This window comes from Kogia breviceps, chromosome 1, assembly GCF_026419965.1.
Source record: "Kogia breviceps isolate mKogBre1 chromosome 1, mKogBre1 haplotype 1, whole genome shotgun sequence".
NCBI classification, from domain to species: Eukaryota; Metazoa; Chordata; class Mammalia; order Artiodactyla; family Physeteridae; genus Kogia; species Kogia breviceps.
The window spans coordinates 172,962,220-172,979,671 of NC_081310.1; the positions used below are offsets into that span (position 1 = coordinate 172,962,220).

The following is a 17,452-nucleotide window of genomic DNA, read 5'->3' on the forward strand; positions in this document are numbered from 1 at the left end:
CTCTGGGAACAAGCAGTGAATCAACCAAGTTAAACTTCATGAAAATTTTGATCGGTGCTGCGAGGAGGAACATGTACAGGGGACTCTGGGAGTGTAAAACAGGGAAATGACTCAGGCTTCCCTGCAGAGGTGACTCTGGAGCTGAGACTTGAAGAAGGAGGAAGAGATATCCAGGGCTTAGATGGGGGTACCGACCTGGCTGGGGTCACCGAGGTTGCTGAAGTCTCCGCCCTCATCAGGGGTCCCGCAGGGCTAGCAGGACCGTGCCGGGGCAGACCCTGGGTGGACGCTGGCCTGGTGGACAGGCAGGGAGTGGGGAAGGGGGGGATCTTACAGAGATGCGAATGGAGGTGTGATGCATACCCCATAGCGTGCCATGAAGCGGGGAACGCCAGCTGAGCTGTCCTGAAAGACAGCCCTGTGGGCACTCAGGAACCGGCCATTCTCCCAGGCCTGGGAAAGGCACGGGCTTCATGTCTCACTGCCGGGCATCCATAAGCTCAGGAAGCCTATGTGTGAAGCACAGGTACACGACCCCTCGGTCAGCACTTAAGAATTTTCTAGCACCTGTCCCACGTCTTTAGATACATATAGGCTGTTCCGAGGTTATCGGTGGCTACAGTGCTGATTGTTAAGTGTGGCGCTGGCCGGCTGGTGGGACATCAGTGGACACCACCTGTGACTCAGGGTACCCCCCCAAAAGAATTGCAGTGCCCTGAAGGAGGGCTCGCTGGGTGACCTCTTCTAAACCTCAGAGGGTGGATCCAGCCAATGCTCCCACTGGTTAAGTGATTCACTTGTTCATTCGACTTGCTGAGTTAAGCCCCATGCTAGGCACTGTGGATACAGTGTGAACTAAACCATCAGGATCCCTTCCCTGAGCCTCAGGATCTTACATTCTAGTGGAGGAAACAGGCGGGCAGTAATCTATGAATGTATGAATAGATGTAACTGTTCCTCAAGAGGAGCGTGGCCAGGTGCAAGAGCTTCCCTGGCTGGCAGACTGGCGCCTGAGCTGAGAAGCCCTGCACATCAGAAACCAGTGGGGACTTGCTGCTGATCCATCCCAGGAACCCCCGGAGGAAGGTCCTGGAGACTTGTGAGAGGTGGGAAATGCCTCCCCTGTCCTCCCGGCCATCAGCATTCAGAGAAATCCAGGGAAGGGGTCTGGGTCATTTCTGGCTCCCTGGCGGGTAACAGAAAATGGTACATGAGGGACAGATGAAGGAGGACATAGGCTTGGAAAGATGTCGCCCAACATCAGCCATGACCTTGAGACTGTGCACTCTAGTCTCCCGGCCTCCAGGCAGGCTGGCAGATGTGACGGGAAGATCTGGTCTCTAAGACACCACCATTACCTTACTGTGCCCCACCTTCCTCCCAGCCAGGGAACAGACCTTGGTTCTGGCCTGTATGCATTGGACCCAACCCCTGTTTACAAGGCCAGGAAAGGCTCTGCTCAAGTCCGCTCTCCCAGCCTAGAACAGGGCACTTCAAAGCAAGACGTGTTGGGAGCTCACCTGCGGAGCAGGACAGAGTCCCGGATGGAGTGGGGCAGGCTTGGGGTGGAGGAAACAGATGGACCACAGAGATGGCCCCATCCCCAGGGCAGCCAGGTCGTGCAGGGCTGCTGCTGAGGATGCTGTGGAGCTGAAGATGTCACCAGGACCTGCCTGAGGAGAGCCATGAGGACTGGTGAGGGCTATCAGTGAATGCTAGGGACCGCTGATAGGTCATAAGTAAGGGTACCCATCAAGGACAAGGGCACAGGGTGCAGGGTCCGAACACTGGAGGGAGGCTGGTGAGAGACAGGCAGGCTGGGCCGGTCCCCGGCAAACTGGAAGGGGTCAGAGTGACCTCAGGAAGAATGCGGGTGCCGAACAGGGAAACAGAGGCCAGAGCTCAGCCCGTTAGGCTGGAGTAAGGGTTGATCAGGACTCTTGGGGGTACTTTGATGCTCAGTCTTCCAACAAAACTTTACTGAGACCCTTCTTTTTGCCTGCCTTGGTGCTAATCCTGGAGATACATCAGTGAGTGAAATAAAAGTAGTCCCTGCCCTCCTAGAGCTTATATGCCAGCAGAGGAGCTAGATATTAAGCAATGATTTATAGATCAAAATTCATCTGTGGTAAGTGCATTGAGGACCAGCACAGGCGCTATGGGAACATACAGCTGGGACCTCACAGCCCGTGGAGGGAGGGGGCTCCCTGCCCCCAGCTCCTTGGGCTTGGCTGGGCAGGGCCTCTCTGGGCAGATGCCATCTTCAGGGCCCTGTGGGATGGGGAAAGAGAACCCCCAGAGACAGGAGATGGAGCCGTGGGGTGTCCATCCCCAGGGGCCTGTGGCTGTGAAGCAGGGAGGACCCACCCATCCTTCCTGGAGGACAGAGGCACAACTTGGAGCCTTTGGGGATCTGGAATCACCAGTTCTCCAGGCCAGGGAAAGGCATGGCATCCTTCCTCACCATCAGGCCATGAGGTTGCTATAAGCTCAGGAAGCTGGCTTGTGAATCACAGGTGTTGGTGGTTGACCCATCCGCTGGCACTCATGAATCTACTAGCACTCGTTTCCCCTCTGTTCAGATGTGTAGGTTGTTAAGGCCGTTGGCTGCCAGGCTTATGTCCAGGGCCTTTGAAGGGGCACTGTGTTTTCTTAAGCTTGGAGAAGCCAGGGTTCATCAGCAGATACTGTCTGTGACTGGCTTTGCCCTCTGAGAAAGTGCCAGGTGCCCCAGCCAGCTGGCTCTGAGGACACGCTTGCTGGGTGTCTCTCCTAAACCAGCAACCCCCCATTCATTCAGTCCCCAAATCTCTACCGAGGGCCTGCTATGAGCCAGACACTCTGCTAGTTGGGGGGAATACAATAGTGAAAAGACACAGGCTCAGGCCTGGCTCTCATGAGCTTATGGGCCAGTGCGGGGAGAAATCACCCAATACCTCTAAAATCACAAATATGATCAGTGCTAGGACTGCAAATACCTGGTGCTGTGAGAGTCATCACCAGGGAGGCCTGATTTCATCTGGGGATTTTGTCTGTGGAAGTGATGTTGGAGCTGAAATCTGAAGGAGAAGCAGGCATTAGCTCAACAAAGAGTTCAGAGAGGAAGAAGTTCCAGATAGAGAAAAATACCATGCAAAGGTCCTGAGGTGAGCGTGGACTGGAGGATCTGAAAGAAGACAGTAGGAAGAGAACCAGGGGAAAAACAAGGTGGGAGGTAAGGCTGCAGAGGCAGGCAGGGCTAGATGTGCACTTTCCAATGCACTAGCCACCAGCCACATGGGGTTATTTAAATTTAAACTTAAATTAATTAAAATCAATTGGTTAAGTTAATTTAAATTGCTTAATTTAAAATTAATGAAATCAAAGTATAAATTTAGTTCCTCAGTTATACAAGCCACATTTCAAGTTCTACATGTGGCTAGTGGCTACCGTATTGGACAGTGCAGGTACAGAACATTTCCATCATTGCAGAAAGTACTATTAGACAGCACCAGGTAGATCGTGAATGGCTTAATGAACCCATAATAAGAATTTTTTATCCAAAGGGCAAAGTCTTGACATATATTAAGCAGCATTGGGAATCAGGAAAGATTCTAGTTGGAGAAACAACACTTGGGGAAAAGACTGGAAGGTGAATTCCATGTATTCCCACACACCAGAGATGTGGGCAGAGAGCCAGCAGACAGAGCCCTGGGGACAAGTCCTACGTCTGTGGCAAGAGTGAGACTAGGTTTCTTGGGTGGCTTTGGCAGTAGAAGTACAAGGACGTGGAGAGAAGTTGGGGCAAATCAGCATGTTCTTGCAGCCATAGGGCTCCCAAGCCTAACCAGGTGATGTGAAGTGTATGCTGGGGAGACCCAGGCAGTCATGGTCAGAAGCCAGAGTCAAGTTGAGGTCTCTGGGAACGCAGCGTGGGCTCAGGCAGGGCAGGGTGGGCCCGACCGTAAAGCTTGCCTATCAGAATAGGACAGGAGCAGGGGCAGGGCTGGAAGTACGAGGTGCAGGGAGTTGCATGCACCCTGCCCAGGGTCCTAGGCGGCACGTGTGTGAGTGTCCTAGGGCTACCACAGCAAATGGCCACACACTAGGGGGCTTAAAAACACAGAAATGTATTCTCTCTCAGTTCTGGAAGCCAGAAATCAGAAGTCAAGGTGTCCACAGAGTTGGTGCCTTTGGAGGGAGCATCTGTTCCAGGCCTCTCTCCTAGCTTCCAGTGTGATTGGCAGTCCTTGGCATCCTTGGCTCGAAGCGGCATCACTTCAGTCTCTGCCTCCCATCACATGGCCTTCTCTATGTGTATCCGTGTGTCCTCTCTTCTTCTTATAAGGACACTAGTCATTGTATCTGGAGCTCACCCTAATTCAGTATGACTTCATCTTAACTTGATGACTTCCACAAAGACCTAATTTCCAGAGCTTCTGGGTTGGTGGACACATGGAGGTGTGAGGAGAGTGGCACGCCCAGAGAAAGAGAGAAAGCATGGGAGCTCCGTACCCTTTCCCGCATAACTTTCCCTGTGTATCTTCTTCATGTAGCTCTTCCTGAGTTCTATGCTCTTATAATAACCAGTAACGTTGAGTGGCTGCACCATTTTACATATCCACCCACAACCTATGAGGCACCCAGTTGCTTTGCATCCTTATCGCCACTTGGTGTTATCGATATTGGTTTCTTTTGGCTCTTCTGATAGGTATGCAGTAGTATTAGGGGAATTTTAAACCACTTGGGGAGTGTTTAGGGGGCATATGAGGGAAATACGGTGACACAGAGAGTCTGAATAAAAAACAGGCTCATGCCAGGAGCCTTCCACAAGGCTGCACACTCAGGAGAGGGTGTTTGCACACTGATGGATTTAGAGGCACTCAGAGGGAGTCAGGGAGAAACAGATCTATGCGGAAGTGGACACACCCACTGAAGACAGAGAAAGTGTGTCCTCCCTAGGCACAGCCCCAGTTACGCTACCCAGGAATTTCTCCAAGGTTGTTTAGTCCCAGTGGCAATAATGAAATACTGTTTTAGGTGGCGGTGAGCGGGGGAGCCTATTTCCAAATAAGGTCACGTTCACAGGTACCCAGGCTTAGGACTTGAACATATTTGGGGAGGGGGTGCCCAATTCATCCCACACTGCACATGGCTGGTATGGTAGAGTGGTGAAACATCGGGGTCTGAGGTCACAGTGAACTGGGTCCAAGTACTGGCTCAGCCACTCACCAGCTTGACCAAACCTCCTAGCCTGATGAGCCACAGTACCCTCACCTGGAATGTGGTGATCATGTTTAGTGCCTCTTGGGGCTACTGGGAGGGTCACATAAGGTAATGTAGGTAGTACACTTAGCAATGCTTGGCGTAGAAGAAGCATCTATGAAAGATAGTAGTTCTTACTATTTTAACTATAGCAGGTCACAGTCAGCAAGCAGATGCCCTGGGGGATCCCCAACCAAGAGGCAGAGCACATAGATGGGGAATCTGGTGGAGACCATACTTGGGAATCCAAGTAGGCAGGTGCCAACTGGACCACCAGACGCAGGTAGCAAGCTGAGGCTTGCCAGGTTTCACTCTGGGGTATGAGGCTATAGCATCTGACCAGCAGCCAAAGTGCCTGGATACTAAGGGCAGAAATGTGGAGCTGTAGCTAGTTAAGTCATTCTTGCCTTCACTTCTGGTTGTGGAGACGTGGTAAAGCAAATGGTGCCAATGGACCTTATGCAAGCATGGTGGAGAGTAGGACAGCTGGAGCCAGGCGGGTCCTGACAGATTCTTGGTAAGTGGAAAGCTGCTTATAGGGATGAAGTAGTGTCCTGGAAGAGCTGTCCTACCACCTGGTCCAGAGGTTTTTTTTTTTTTTTTTAAGGTATGGAAAGGTCTTCAGTGAAGCTGAGGGGCTAACAAATCACCCATAAGACCAATGGATGCATTGCACAAGTCATAGGTTTGGTTTGTTCAAGGACATGATTACTGTAAATAGGAGAGCAAAGACCTTGGACCTTCTGTGAGCTTCAGTTTCCCTCCGTAAATAATACGGGTTGGAATAGATGTTGCTAAAGGTCTCTTGTCCAGCTCTGACAGCCTATGATTTTATGAATCATCCTCAAAGAAAACTTGCACAAGTGGGAAGAGCCTGCCAAGATTGGGCCTTTCATTCTGAGTAATGAACTGAAACAGCAAAGGCTTGACATCTGTTCAGCTCTTTGAAGGGAAGTTGGACAAAATAATGCCTTTTTCAGGGAAATCGTAACCAATGGTGAAATGTAGTATTTCCTGCCTAAACCAAAACCAAAGTGGAGAACTCCAGCCTTCCTGAAGCCCAAGGGAGAACACACATCAGAACTTCCTGTGAAGAAGGTCAGGTTGCCCAGTTGTCTTGCTGCTGTAGGTGCCTTCCGACACCATTAGAACCGGAGAGCAGAAAGGCTGGTGGGGAGATTCTGAAGGTTCTGAAACCATCTGGGGGAAGAAAGAGGGCCTCTGGCCCTGTGGTTGGCTTCCTCACCACTCCTAGAACACTCCTGGTGGGAAAAGCATTGGCTGCAAACACACTGACCCCTCAGTGACTAACACTGTCATCCAACCTGCCATCAAAAGCCAAAGGAAGATTCATCACCATTGACTTTAAGGTTCTTCCCAAGAATCCACTCCCAGCCCCAGAAGCCATTCCCAGAGACCAGTTCCAAATGCATCCTGAACAGTGATGATGACTCTGGAGTCAGAACAGAGCCTCCCAAAGCGATGTGCTTTGAAGGGGCAAGGCTAGGGGAGGCCAAGTTCTAGAATGATGTCATGCCAACATTATAGAGGATCTTAGAACTTCAGGACTGAAAGAGACCTTCCAGAATGTCCCACCCCAGCTCCCACTCCAATTGGAGTCCTATCCACAGCCTCCGACAGGGGCTCCCTTCACCAGAAGCTCCATGAGAGCAGAACTGGGTCTCTTGCTCACCCGTGTACCCCCAACTGGTGCACAGTAGGTCTTCAGCAAATACACATTAGTTCCTCTGCACCTTCCCTGACAGTTCTCACTCCTTTTGTTGCTTTCCTTTGTGCACACCCTGAAATGAGAGGGCTCCAGGGAGCTAGGGTGGCAGCAGCTGCCTGTTTCTTCTTCCTCTGCCTTCAAAGCTGGGCAAGTTCCAACTCACACACTTAGAAGCTTACAAAAGGAAGGTCCCAGTATGCAACATCCCTTGTAATAGGCCCCTCCTCCCTGACTTTCCCAGGTTCTAAGATTCACCGAATCCTTGGGCTCCTAGTGTCAATAATCAGCCGTGGGGGCTGACATTAGAAGGAGAAACATTGGGGTTATGTGCCAGTGCCCCCCCCGGCCTGGAGAAGTGCCCCCCAGCCAGTGCCAGTACGCCGCAGCCTGGAGCACCTATAGAGTCATTTAGGAGCTGGGGTTCTAGCCATACCACTCCTCCCTGTCTTGAAGTTTCATTTCAACTTGGTTGCTGGTTCCTGTTCTAGGATCCGTGAAGTCAGAGATGTGTTAATCGCTACCACTTAGAAAACAATTTGATTAACGTCTGTCTGCCCTACTAGACTATAAGCCCCGGGAGGGCAGAAACCATGTCTCTTTGGCTCAGCTGCGTATCCCTAGTGCCTATTGAAGCTCACAAAACAATTAACTGTTTAAATACTCATTAATTAATTAATTAAGCTGGACCAAGTCAGTGGATGACTGCCTAGAGACTATTGTTTGGAAGGGGGTTCTCAGAGGCAGCCGCCGCCCTTAGCCAAAGGGTCTTTGGTGCTGGTCTTTAGGATTCAGCCTCCCTTTCTGTCCTGCCCCACCCGAGGAGGGGAAGTGATATAACTTGGTTCACATTCTGGTATGTAAATATCCACAGGAGCCCAAGGCACAGCCTCTCAGAGGGACACATTATTAGTTAACAAATATTGCAAAGGCTGAGATGGGGCTTGGGAGTAGAGAAACAAAGCAGTGAATCAGCCACCGTCTCAACTGTGCTTAGCAACTCACAGGTAAATAGGCAGCTGTGACAAAAAGGCACATGGCTGCACATATTGCCATCTCAACTGAGGAGGTTAGGACCTTACCATGGGACAGCGCAAGCTTCATGGGAGTTTAGAATTGGAGGATATCAGGGAGGGCTTCTTGGAAGACATAGCATATGCAAAGGAATGTGGAAGGCGGTGAGAGTTAGACAACAGGAAGAGACATTCTCAACAGGGCCCGGTGTGTGCAAAACATGGAGGTCAAGAAGGGAATGTGGTAAACAGGAAGCAGATTAGTGGGGCCTTGTGCAAGAGGAGAGCAGTGAGGAAAGCCTGCAAAGATGGGAATGAGAGATTGTAGATTTTTAGTCAGAAAAAGCTCAGACTAGACATACAGACCTTTAATTATTCCCCTTGTTAAAATTGTGATGGGCTAAGACTGATCAACTTATGGATATCCCTAGCCTTCCCCAGTCCCTTCCCTTCCTCCTCTGCTCTGTTCTCTTCCCTCCCCTCTCCTTTTAAAGAGGGCTCTGAATTTGCCTGTTTAGTTTCTTCCCCACCCTTTCCCTCCAAAGAGAGTATTATTTTTGCCCAACTGGTTTTGGGGGCTTTGAGGATATATAGAATATCCAAAATGGTGTGAAGCGTGCAAGAAGTAGATAGGAGAGGAAAATAGATATAAATAAGGGTTGCTGTGGATTCTGTGTCCTCTTCATGACCTTTGATAGTCACAAAGAAAAAACACCAGCTATTTTTAAATGTTTGAAGATTGCTGAACTATATTTGAAAGGCACCATTTTGAGAATGGACCACATGCGTTACAGCTGCAATAGGGTTCCATTCTCTACATGTTGATACCACTGTCCTCTTCCTCAAGGCCATGAGCTCTTGGAGAACAGGGGTTAGGTCTAATTCATTACTGTCACCCAGCACCCTGGGCGTGGCCTGACCCAGAAGAAGGGTTAGTCAATATTGAAACTAAAGAGTGGTGACGTGATCCAGGGCTCAGGCAACAGACTGAAGGGGTGTCCTGTCCCCTGCTAGTCTTAGGCTTTGCTCATAGTCTGTCTGTCTCTCATTGCAGAAGGCAGATCTGGCTGTGGCCCCCCTGACCATCACCCACGTCCGCGAGAAGGCCATCGACTTCTCCAAGCCCTTCATGACCCTCGGTGTGAGCATCCTTTATCGCAAGCCCAATGGCACCAACCCCAGTGTCTTCTCCTTCCTCAACCCCCTGTCCCCAGACATCTGGATGTACGTGCTCCTCGCCTACCTGGGTGTCAGCTGTGTCCTCTTTGTCATCGCCAGGTAAGGGCAATGCCTTGACCAGAGGTCTGGCCCAGGGTTAGAGGCTCAGGGAGCCAGGCAGGTCCCCCCATCCTCAGCAATTGGCACAGAAGGCCCAGGTTCAGGCCACTGCTGTACCTGCTCCTGCCTCCCTCCGTGAGGATCAGATCCTTTCATATCCCTGAGGGGTCATTCCATGGCCTCTGAGCTTGAATCCCCCAGTCTTCACCCTGGTCTGCGTCCATGACTCTGAGAGGCAGCAGTTGTATCCCAGGTCCTATGAGCAGGAGAGGTTAAGTCACTGCCCAAGGCTGCACCACCTGGGCCAGGCACCCAATACAGCAGACCCAGGCTCATTGGATGGCCCAGCAGGTAGCTTGAAACTTGGCAAACAGACTGTGCCCATCCAGTCCACAACAGCAGGGGGGAACAATGCCACATAAACTCACACACATGCAGAAACTTGGCACATGAACATACCCGCCTCTAATATGTACTAGCAATACCCTTGCATACTTAGTTGTTCACATGAAGTAGACACAGCACATCCTTACTGGTGGGTGGTGGTAGGGAGAGGTCACTAGGAAACAGGTTTAGCTCAGTGTTTACTGAGCACCGTCTGTGTGCCAAGCACCATGCTCTGTCCTTTACAGCCAATTATCTTATTTAATTCTCCCAGCCTCCCATGAAGGGGAGACATCTGGACTCAGAAAGGCTCAGTACTCGCCAAGGCCATCCTAGCAATAAGGGACACATCCGGCAAGTGAACTCAGGTCACCAAGTGTTTTATCTGCAACCCACATCTCTGGCCACCTGGACATCTGTGTTCTGTTCCCGCCCCAAGTTGGTGGCTCCTGGGCCCTGGGCCCTCTGCATCCTGCCTCCAGGCTCCAGCCCCAGCACCTGCCCCCGTCCTGGTTCTTTTTTCTCTAAATTCTAACACGGTGTGAAGCGAGACTTCTCCGGAGAAGCAGTTTGAGATCCAAGGACTTGGTGTTTCGGCCTTTTTCTCTCCTGAGTCTTCTTTGAAAGCCTTCCCCCAACCCTGCTTCTTTTCACTCCCTCCTCCCACACAGAGACAGACCAAAGGGAAGGATGTGAGAGAGGAAACTGTCCTGCCTCTGAAGCTCTTTGCTGCCGGCAGGCCTGGTGCTGCCTGCCTGCTCGCCCAGCCGGCAGCCCAGCCTGCCACAGAGACACCTTCATTATGCCTCTTGTTTCTAATGGTCTAACAAGCCTTTGAAAGCCAGGAGCCATTCTCCAGAGCTCTCACCATAATTTTAGCGGCTCCAGCCAGCCTCTTGGCTCCCACCCCCTTGCAAACAGCTGGAGCTTTTCCAGCATCAGCTTCGCTCATTTGATGTGCCTCCCATCCCCCTCTAATTCCTGGCCTTTCATCAGCTGCTGGCAGCCAAACCTCCTTCCCACTGCCTACCTCCTGGCCAGGCAGGTAGGAGCCCCCCTCCCAAGGTAGGAGCCCCCCTCCCAAGGTTAGGCTGGGAAGACTTTCTGGAGGAGATGGGATTTCTGGAGCTGCTGGAATGATGCCGGAGAGAGAGGAGAGGGACAAGGGTCTTGGCCACAGAGCCATGAACAGTATCGTAGGACAATTGTCACACAGTGTAACACTCTGACAACACAATTCTCACCCATCCTGTCAAATCCTTACAGCAGTCCTGTGAGGTCGGTACAGTTATCTCCACTCTACAAAAGCAGAAACTGAGGCTCACAGGGGTTAGGTCTTTGCCCAACGTCAGAAAGCCTTTCTGCGCAGCGTTAGGCTTCGAACCAAGGCTTGCCCGACTTTAAACCAGGAGTGGCACACACAGGAAGCATGAGGGAGTGAAGCAGGCTGGGTGGTAGGCGGCAGGGAGTAGTGGGGACTGAGGCAAACTTGAGCATACACGTGGAGAAAAGGGTGGCTACCACTCAGCGCCAATGGGCTGTGCTAAACCGGAATACAGACCAGCGCTGTGGGGTTCATGATTTTATTTTATTTTTTTATTTTTTTTATTTTTTGCGGTACGCGGGCCTCTCACTGTTGTGGCCTCTCCCGTTGCGGAGCACAGGCTCCGGACGCGCAGGCTCAGCGGCCATGGCTCACGGGCCCAGCCGCTCCGCGGCATGTGGGATCTTCCCGGACCGGGGAACGAACCTGGGTCCCCTGCATCGGCAGGTGGACTCTCAACCACTGCGTCACCAGGGGAGCCCGGGTTCATGATTTTAGAGAGAGGTTCAGATTTTCATGAGAAGCCTCATGGCTTTTATAAGTAGCCACTAATTTGATTTTTTTTTTGTTTTCCTGCGGTACACGGGCCTCTCACTGTTGTGGCCTCTCCCGTTGTGGAGCACAGGCTCCGGACGCGCAGGCTCAGCGGATAGCTCATGGGCCCAGCCACTCCGCGGCATGTGGGATCCTCCCGGACCGGGCCACGAACCTGCGTCCCCTGCATCGGCAGGCGGACTCTCAACCACTGCGCCACCAGGGAAGCCCCACTAATTTGATTTTTTACAGTACTGTTGAGGCCGAGCACAGCACATCTGTAGTGTGGATGTGGCCCTCTGTCCTCTCCCCTCCACGTGGCCTGTGTCCTTTTGACCACTGCTTGCTGGCGCCGGAGAGCTGGACAGAGCTGCCCAAGAGATGGGGTCTGTGAAGGGTGGGCAGGTGTCCAGGCCCCCTGCGGGCAGCTCCAGCAGGGCACAGGGCTGTCCATCCTACAAACTGGCCTGGCCTGTGCCTGTCTAGCATCAGGGGTCCAGGCATTAACCAAGGCGTTTCTCTCTCACCAGGACATTCTGCTCATGCTCAGTGAGAAAAAAGGAAGGGGGGGGGCGGATGCTTCTCACCACAGAGAGCAGGGCAGCTGGCACTCATGACGAGGAGATAATCCTAAGTGCCTGACCCGAGGCAGGGCCGAGGGCGAGCCGCCAGTCCAGCCCCCAGGAGTCACATTCCGGCCAAATCCAGTACAGACGAGAGTCCCAGGGAAGAGATGGTCCCGGCCAGTCAGTGCTCTGTCTGCCCTTCTACCCAGGGGCCAGTGTTCAGCCTTCTCCCCTGAGGGGACACAGAGTATCTCCAGGGCAGCCTCTACCAGCTCCGACTTACTTGCAAGACTGAGAGAACCCACTGTAACCACAAGCCATAAATCTGAGATCCATCATTCACTTTGGTGGCACCTTCCAGCGCCCACATCCCACTCCTCTTCCCTCCTGTGGCCTTGGAGTTCGAATCTGAACCTTTCCACCCACTGACGGCAGGATTGCAGTCACCTAGACTGCTCCAAGCCACCTCCCCACCTGTAAAGTGGGCGCCTGCTGCATTGTCGGCCTCTCGAGGGGTAGTGAGGACCCAGGTCTATAACAGTACTTGATAACCAAGAGGCCCATTTGAGACCCGTTATTTTTATCATGGTAAGCAATTCCACCTCTGGGAATTTATCCTGTTGAAAGTCACCACTGAGCCCCACTTTACAGTTCCCGCAAATCTAGAAAGCCTTCTCAGCAAAGCCCTAGACAAGGCTGCCCTTTGGCCTAGGTACCCACAGAAGTGTGGCCAAGGATGTTTCTTTCAGCAAAGTGTACCGCAGTGGAAAATAGGGCCAGCCTAAGTGCCATCAAAGAGGAATGGTTAAAAACACCTATTGACTAAAAATATGATACAAATGATCTTATTTACAAAACCTAAATAGACTCACAGACATAGAAAACAAACTTAGGGTTACCAAAGGGGGTGGTGGGGAGGTGCAGGGGAGAGATAAATTAGGAGTTTGGGGTTAACATATATACACTACTGTATATAAAATAGGTAAACAACAAGGACCTACTGTATAGTACGGGGAACTGTACTCAGTAGCTTGTCATAACTTATAATAGAAATGAATCTGGAAAAGAATATATATGGAATTGAATCACTGTGCTATACACCTGAAACTAACATGACATTGTAAATGAACTATACTTCAATTTCAAAAGTGTATTTAAAAAACACCTATTAATTAGTTATAGAGAATAAAGGGGATCAGGAAGGACTGACCTGGAAAGAGGCTGGTGACTTATTAGGTGAAAAGCCAAGATCTAAGACAATATTATGATATATGATATGATTTTTGTGTGTGTTAAAAGATTATCACATATATCATATATATACTTTGTATATGTGTGTGTACATTAAAAAAGCAGGGCTCATGAGAGCTCATCAGAAATCATCTTTACTTTGTCTCTCACCCACCTTCCAGTGCGTTCAGAGGTGAATTTCTTTGCCCCAGTGAAAGCTCTGCCAGGACCTGTCACTCTTGGCTTGCTTCCAGAGCTCAGAAACCCTAGGTCTCTCTCTAAAGCACAAACACACTGTTTCAACTCAACAGTTAGAAGGTTGAGTCCAGTATAGTCCTCAACATTTCTACCCTCATCCACAGATCAGGCTTCTCCCCTCGCCCCCATGTAGGACCCCTTTGGCAGTGCCTCCTTGGTCGGCCCACTCCCCCGCTCAGCACCTGGTCCTCTAGCAGCCCCTGCTCCATGGCTTCTCCCTGTTGGAGTCCCATCTCCATTCTCGGATAGGAGTCCAGGTGGGTCTGTGCTGGATCTCTCTTCTACATGGGCCCATCTGGTCCAGGGAAACGTCCTTAGCCCTGGCCATGTCTGGGCCTGCAGGCCAGTGCCATGCAGCAAGGACTCACCTTCCTGCCTCGCCTGAGAAGCACTCATCAGCCCAACCCCTGCCCTCCAGACTTCCCAGGTGGTGTCCACCACATCTGCTCCTTCCAGAGCCACCCCCGAGCTCCCACAGCTGCCCTGTGGAAGCTGCTCTCCCTAGACTTCAGTGCAGGGGCCCCTGAACACACAGCTCTCCAAAGGCTTTCTCTAAAACCCTTCTCACAGCAGTCTCTCATCTCTACTCTCTTCATCCTCTGTCTCTTTCTTGTGGATTTTTAGAGCCTCTAACCAGTTCGTGGTCATTCACTTTGAAAATCCCCATCTTGGTGTGAAGGCTCACTTTGCAATTTCCTATCTGGAGGATCTTCCTGCTTTGTGAAAACAAAATTCTTCTCATGTGAGCATTGGTGATCAATGTTTAATTTACTAAAGCTTTTAGAAGGGGGATGGAAAGTCACAATATCACACTTAAAGCTCATCGCACTTTAAAAAACAAAACAAAATTCTATCAGACATGTCTCTCCTTCCGGGTCTCTCATCTCAGCATCTGACCCCACACCAGCCACTCCAGTCACCTCAGTCACTGCAGCCACTCCAGCCTGGTGGGGACTTTCTCTCAATCTCTCCAGAGTGTTCCAGCTTCCTCCAGCTTACATTTCCAATTCCTCAACTGGAATTCACACAGTAAACAAAGATCCCTCCAGGTATCAGGACTTCTCTTCCTTAGAAGGCAGTGGGGAGTTTTAAATCACATTTTTTCCTGTCATGCATGTATTTGCATATTCAGAGAGAAAAATCTGAAAAAAAATATATAACACATTGTTTTTCCCAGGGGGTGGGATCATGGTGTACTTTCACTTTCTCATTGTATTCTGTACTGTTTGACTATTTTATGAAGAGTGTATTTTACTGTTTTTGCATTTTAAGGTTTTTTAAAGTATACAAGTAATTCAAAAGCCTGTTCTCATTTTTCAAAATTCATGTAATACATACAAAGCAACAGGCTTCCATGAAATTTCTTCTGCCATTCTAACAACCCCCCCTGAGGTAAACAGTGATTTTTTTTAGACATGGATCCTTCCAGACTCTATATGCATTTATATACAAATATACATAAATAGGTATGCAACTGTGTCTTCAGGAATCTATTTATACAGATGTGATCATATTGTTCTTATTTTTATCACTTTTTTTAAAAAAACCAAACAATATGTGTTGAAGATCTTTCCCTGTTGGTACATCTCTTCTAACAGCTGCGTGATATTTCAAAGTACGATTGTGGCATAGTTTATTTAATCATTCCTCTACTGAAGGACATTTAGGTTGTTTCCAGTTTTTCGCTATTACAAACAATGCTTTGATAAACACCCTTGCACACTTCTCTTTGTGCTCCTGTGGGAGTGTTTTTTCTAGGATGGATAATGAGTTGCAGAATTGCTAGGTTGAAGGGCATGTGCACTTTTAATTCTAAGAGATACTGCTGCATTACTTTTATCACCAGAGAAGGGCACTAACAATAAAGAACGAGAAGCAAAATGGCCCTGGTTTCCCATTCCCTGCCTTCCCAGCAGAACAATGAGGGAATTGATGCTAAAATTGTCGGCATATCACTGATTGCTAGACCGCTGGCTTGTGTGGCTTGGACACTCCCTCCCTCCCGTCTCCCCATAGCCTCGCCTCATTGCCCACCTCTTTCTGCTGCAGGTTCAGCCCTTATGAGTGGTATGATGCTCACCCCTGCAACCCTGGCTCCGAGGTGGTAGAAAATAACTTCACTCTGCTGAACAGCTTCTGGTTTGGAATGGGGTCCTTGATGCAGCAAGGTATGTGTGCCCTCCCCAAGCAGCCTCCTCTCCAGTGTCAGCAGAGCCAGCCCCACCCTCCAGGGCAGCCTCAGACCTGCCAAGCCCTCTGAAGGTCGGAGACACCTGGATGCTCAGGTGTGTGCCCTTTCCCAGGTCCCCAAGCTCCATCACTACTGCGGCTGGACCGGCTCACGGTCTGAGGCTGAAGCATATAAGCCACGCCCACCCATGGCATGCAGGGCTCATCCCCAGCCCCTCCTGCTCCAGCTGCGATGGACATACAGCATCTTGTCTGCTGGGGCCAACTCCACCGATGGCCTCACCACCTCAGAATCTGGCTGAGCAAAGTTGGGCTGAGGATGAGGGGAGACTGGAGGCAGGGAGGCTGGGTGGGAGGCTATTGAAGGAATGAGATGATGATGCCTGAGTCGGGGTAGTGGCCATGGGGGTGGAGGACAGAGATGGACTATGAAAACTTCAGAATGTAGCGGGAACTGGGCTCTGGGGAGCCTGGTAGTCGAAAAGGGCATGTCTGAGGTGGGGACATTAGCCTCAGTGCATCAGAGCTGGTAAACACAGAAGGACGCCATTTTTTCTTACATCCTCTTGAGGGAGGGTTGGGATACTGCACCTACTCCCGGCTGGTAGCCCACCTTTTAGAAAGATTTGCACTTGCTCAGATATCTCAGAAAGCAGAGCACCTGCAAGGAGCATAGTGCAAAAACACCGGGGGCTGGAGGGCAAGCACAGGGGGAGGGAACCCCAGCCAGGAAAGACCCCCAGAAGAACCCCACCCCCAAGCCCCGATGGCCAGGAGCCAAGTGCTCATTGCCTCTGCCTGAGTTAGGGTCCCACAGAGGGACAGTGGGAACAAGGGCACCAGGGAGGGAAGGAGATCCAAGGAGCAAAGAATGTCTCTGTCCCTCACTCATCTGTGTGTATCCTCAAGGCCCAGCACAAACCCTGGTCCTCAGTAGATATATACCAGCAAATGCCAAAGGAATGAATGACTGATGTTATCTCAATGTCTCCTGAGTCCCCACTACACGCCAAGCCCTGTGCTGGGCACTTGAATGAAAGACCCTGACCTGAGTGAGCTCCCAGCCACGACAGAGGCCAGGTCAGGGGCCCAACAGAGCCTGGCAGAGCTCACCAAGCAAACAACTAAAATAAGTCATTCTCCCTTTGGGGGCAGTTCTAGCCCCTTGCTTGGGGGAGGGCCAGGCAGATGAAGCTGGGGGTGGAGGCGGGGGCGTGGTCTCCAGCAGCTGGGAAGTGACAGGCGGCTTTAGAGGGAAGTGCCTCTTTCTGTCCCCACCATTAATGAGTGTCCTGAAGGCTCACCTTGCTTCTTCATTCATCATCTTTGTTCAGTGACAGTTGGGAAGGACCTGGAGGCCCCTCAATGCAGTAATCTCTTCCCTTTCACCTCCTGCTGCTAATTCAAAGCACTGGCCCCTGATGTACTCCCCACAAGGTTTGACTAGGAGGGAGAAAAATAGTTAATGTATTTGAAAAACTCTCCCTTGAGTGATTTCTTTGAGAAAAATATTCATCCATATCAAAGCAGACGCTTTTCAGATGGCAGGTCCAAATATTCTGGAAAGTTCAGGAGTGACTTGCTATTTAAATCTCTTGAAAGCCACCTAGTTAATTACTTCAGGTAGAAGGTTTCAGCTAAACTGTGCTTCACACCCAAGGTCGGGGAGGAGGAGTGATCTATTTCGGCAAAGAGCTTCAAAAAA

General features: G+C 50.7%; 1 protein-coding gene across 2 annotated transcripts in view; it reads left to right on the forward strand.

The window, feature by feature from the left end:
- GRIK3 (glutamate ionotropic receptor kainate type subunit 3) overlaps window positions 1-17,452 on the forward strand; it is a 240,518-nt gene that overhangs the window by 201,430 nt on the left and 21,636 nt on the right. For both annotated transcript variants that reach the window (XM_067011303.1, XM_059066261.2), the window contains exons 11-12: window positions 9,038-9,261; window positions 15,607-15,725. In XM_067011303.1, the coding sequence (XP_066867404.1) occupies window positions 9,038-9,261; window positions 15,607-15,725 (343 nt within the window). The remainder of the gene's footprint in view (window positions 1-9,037; window positions 9,262-15,606; window positions 15,726-17,452) is intronic.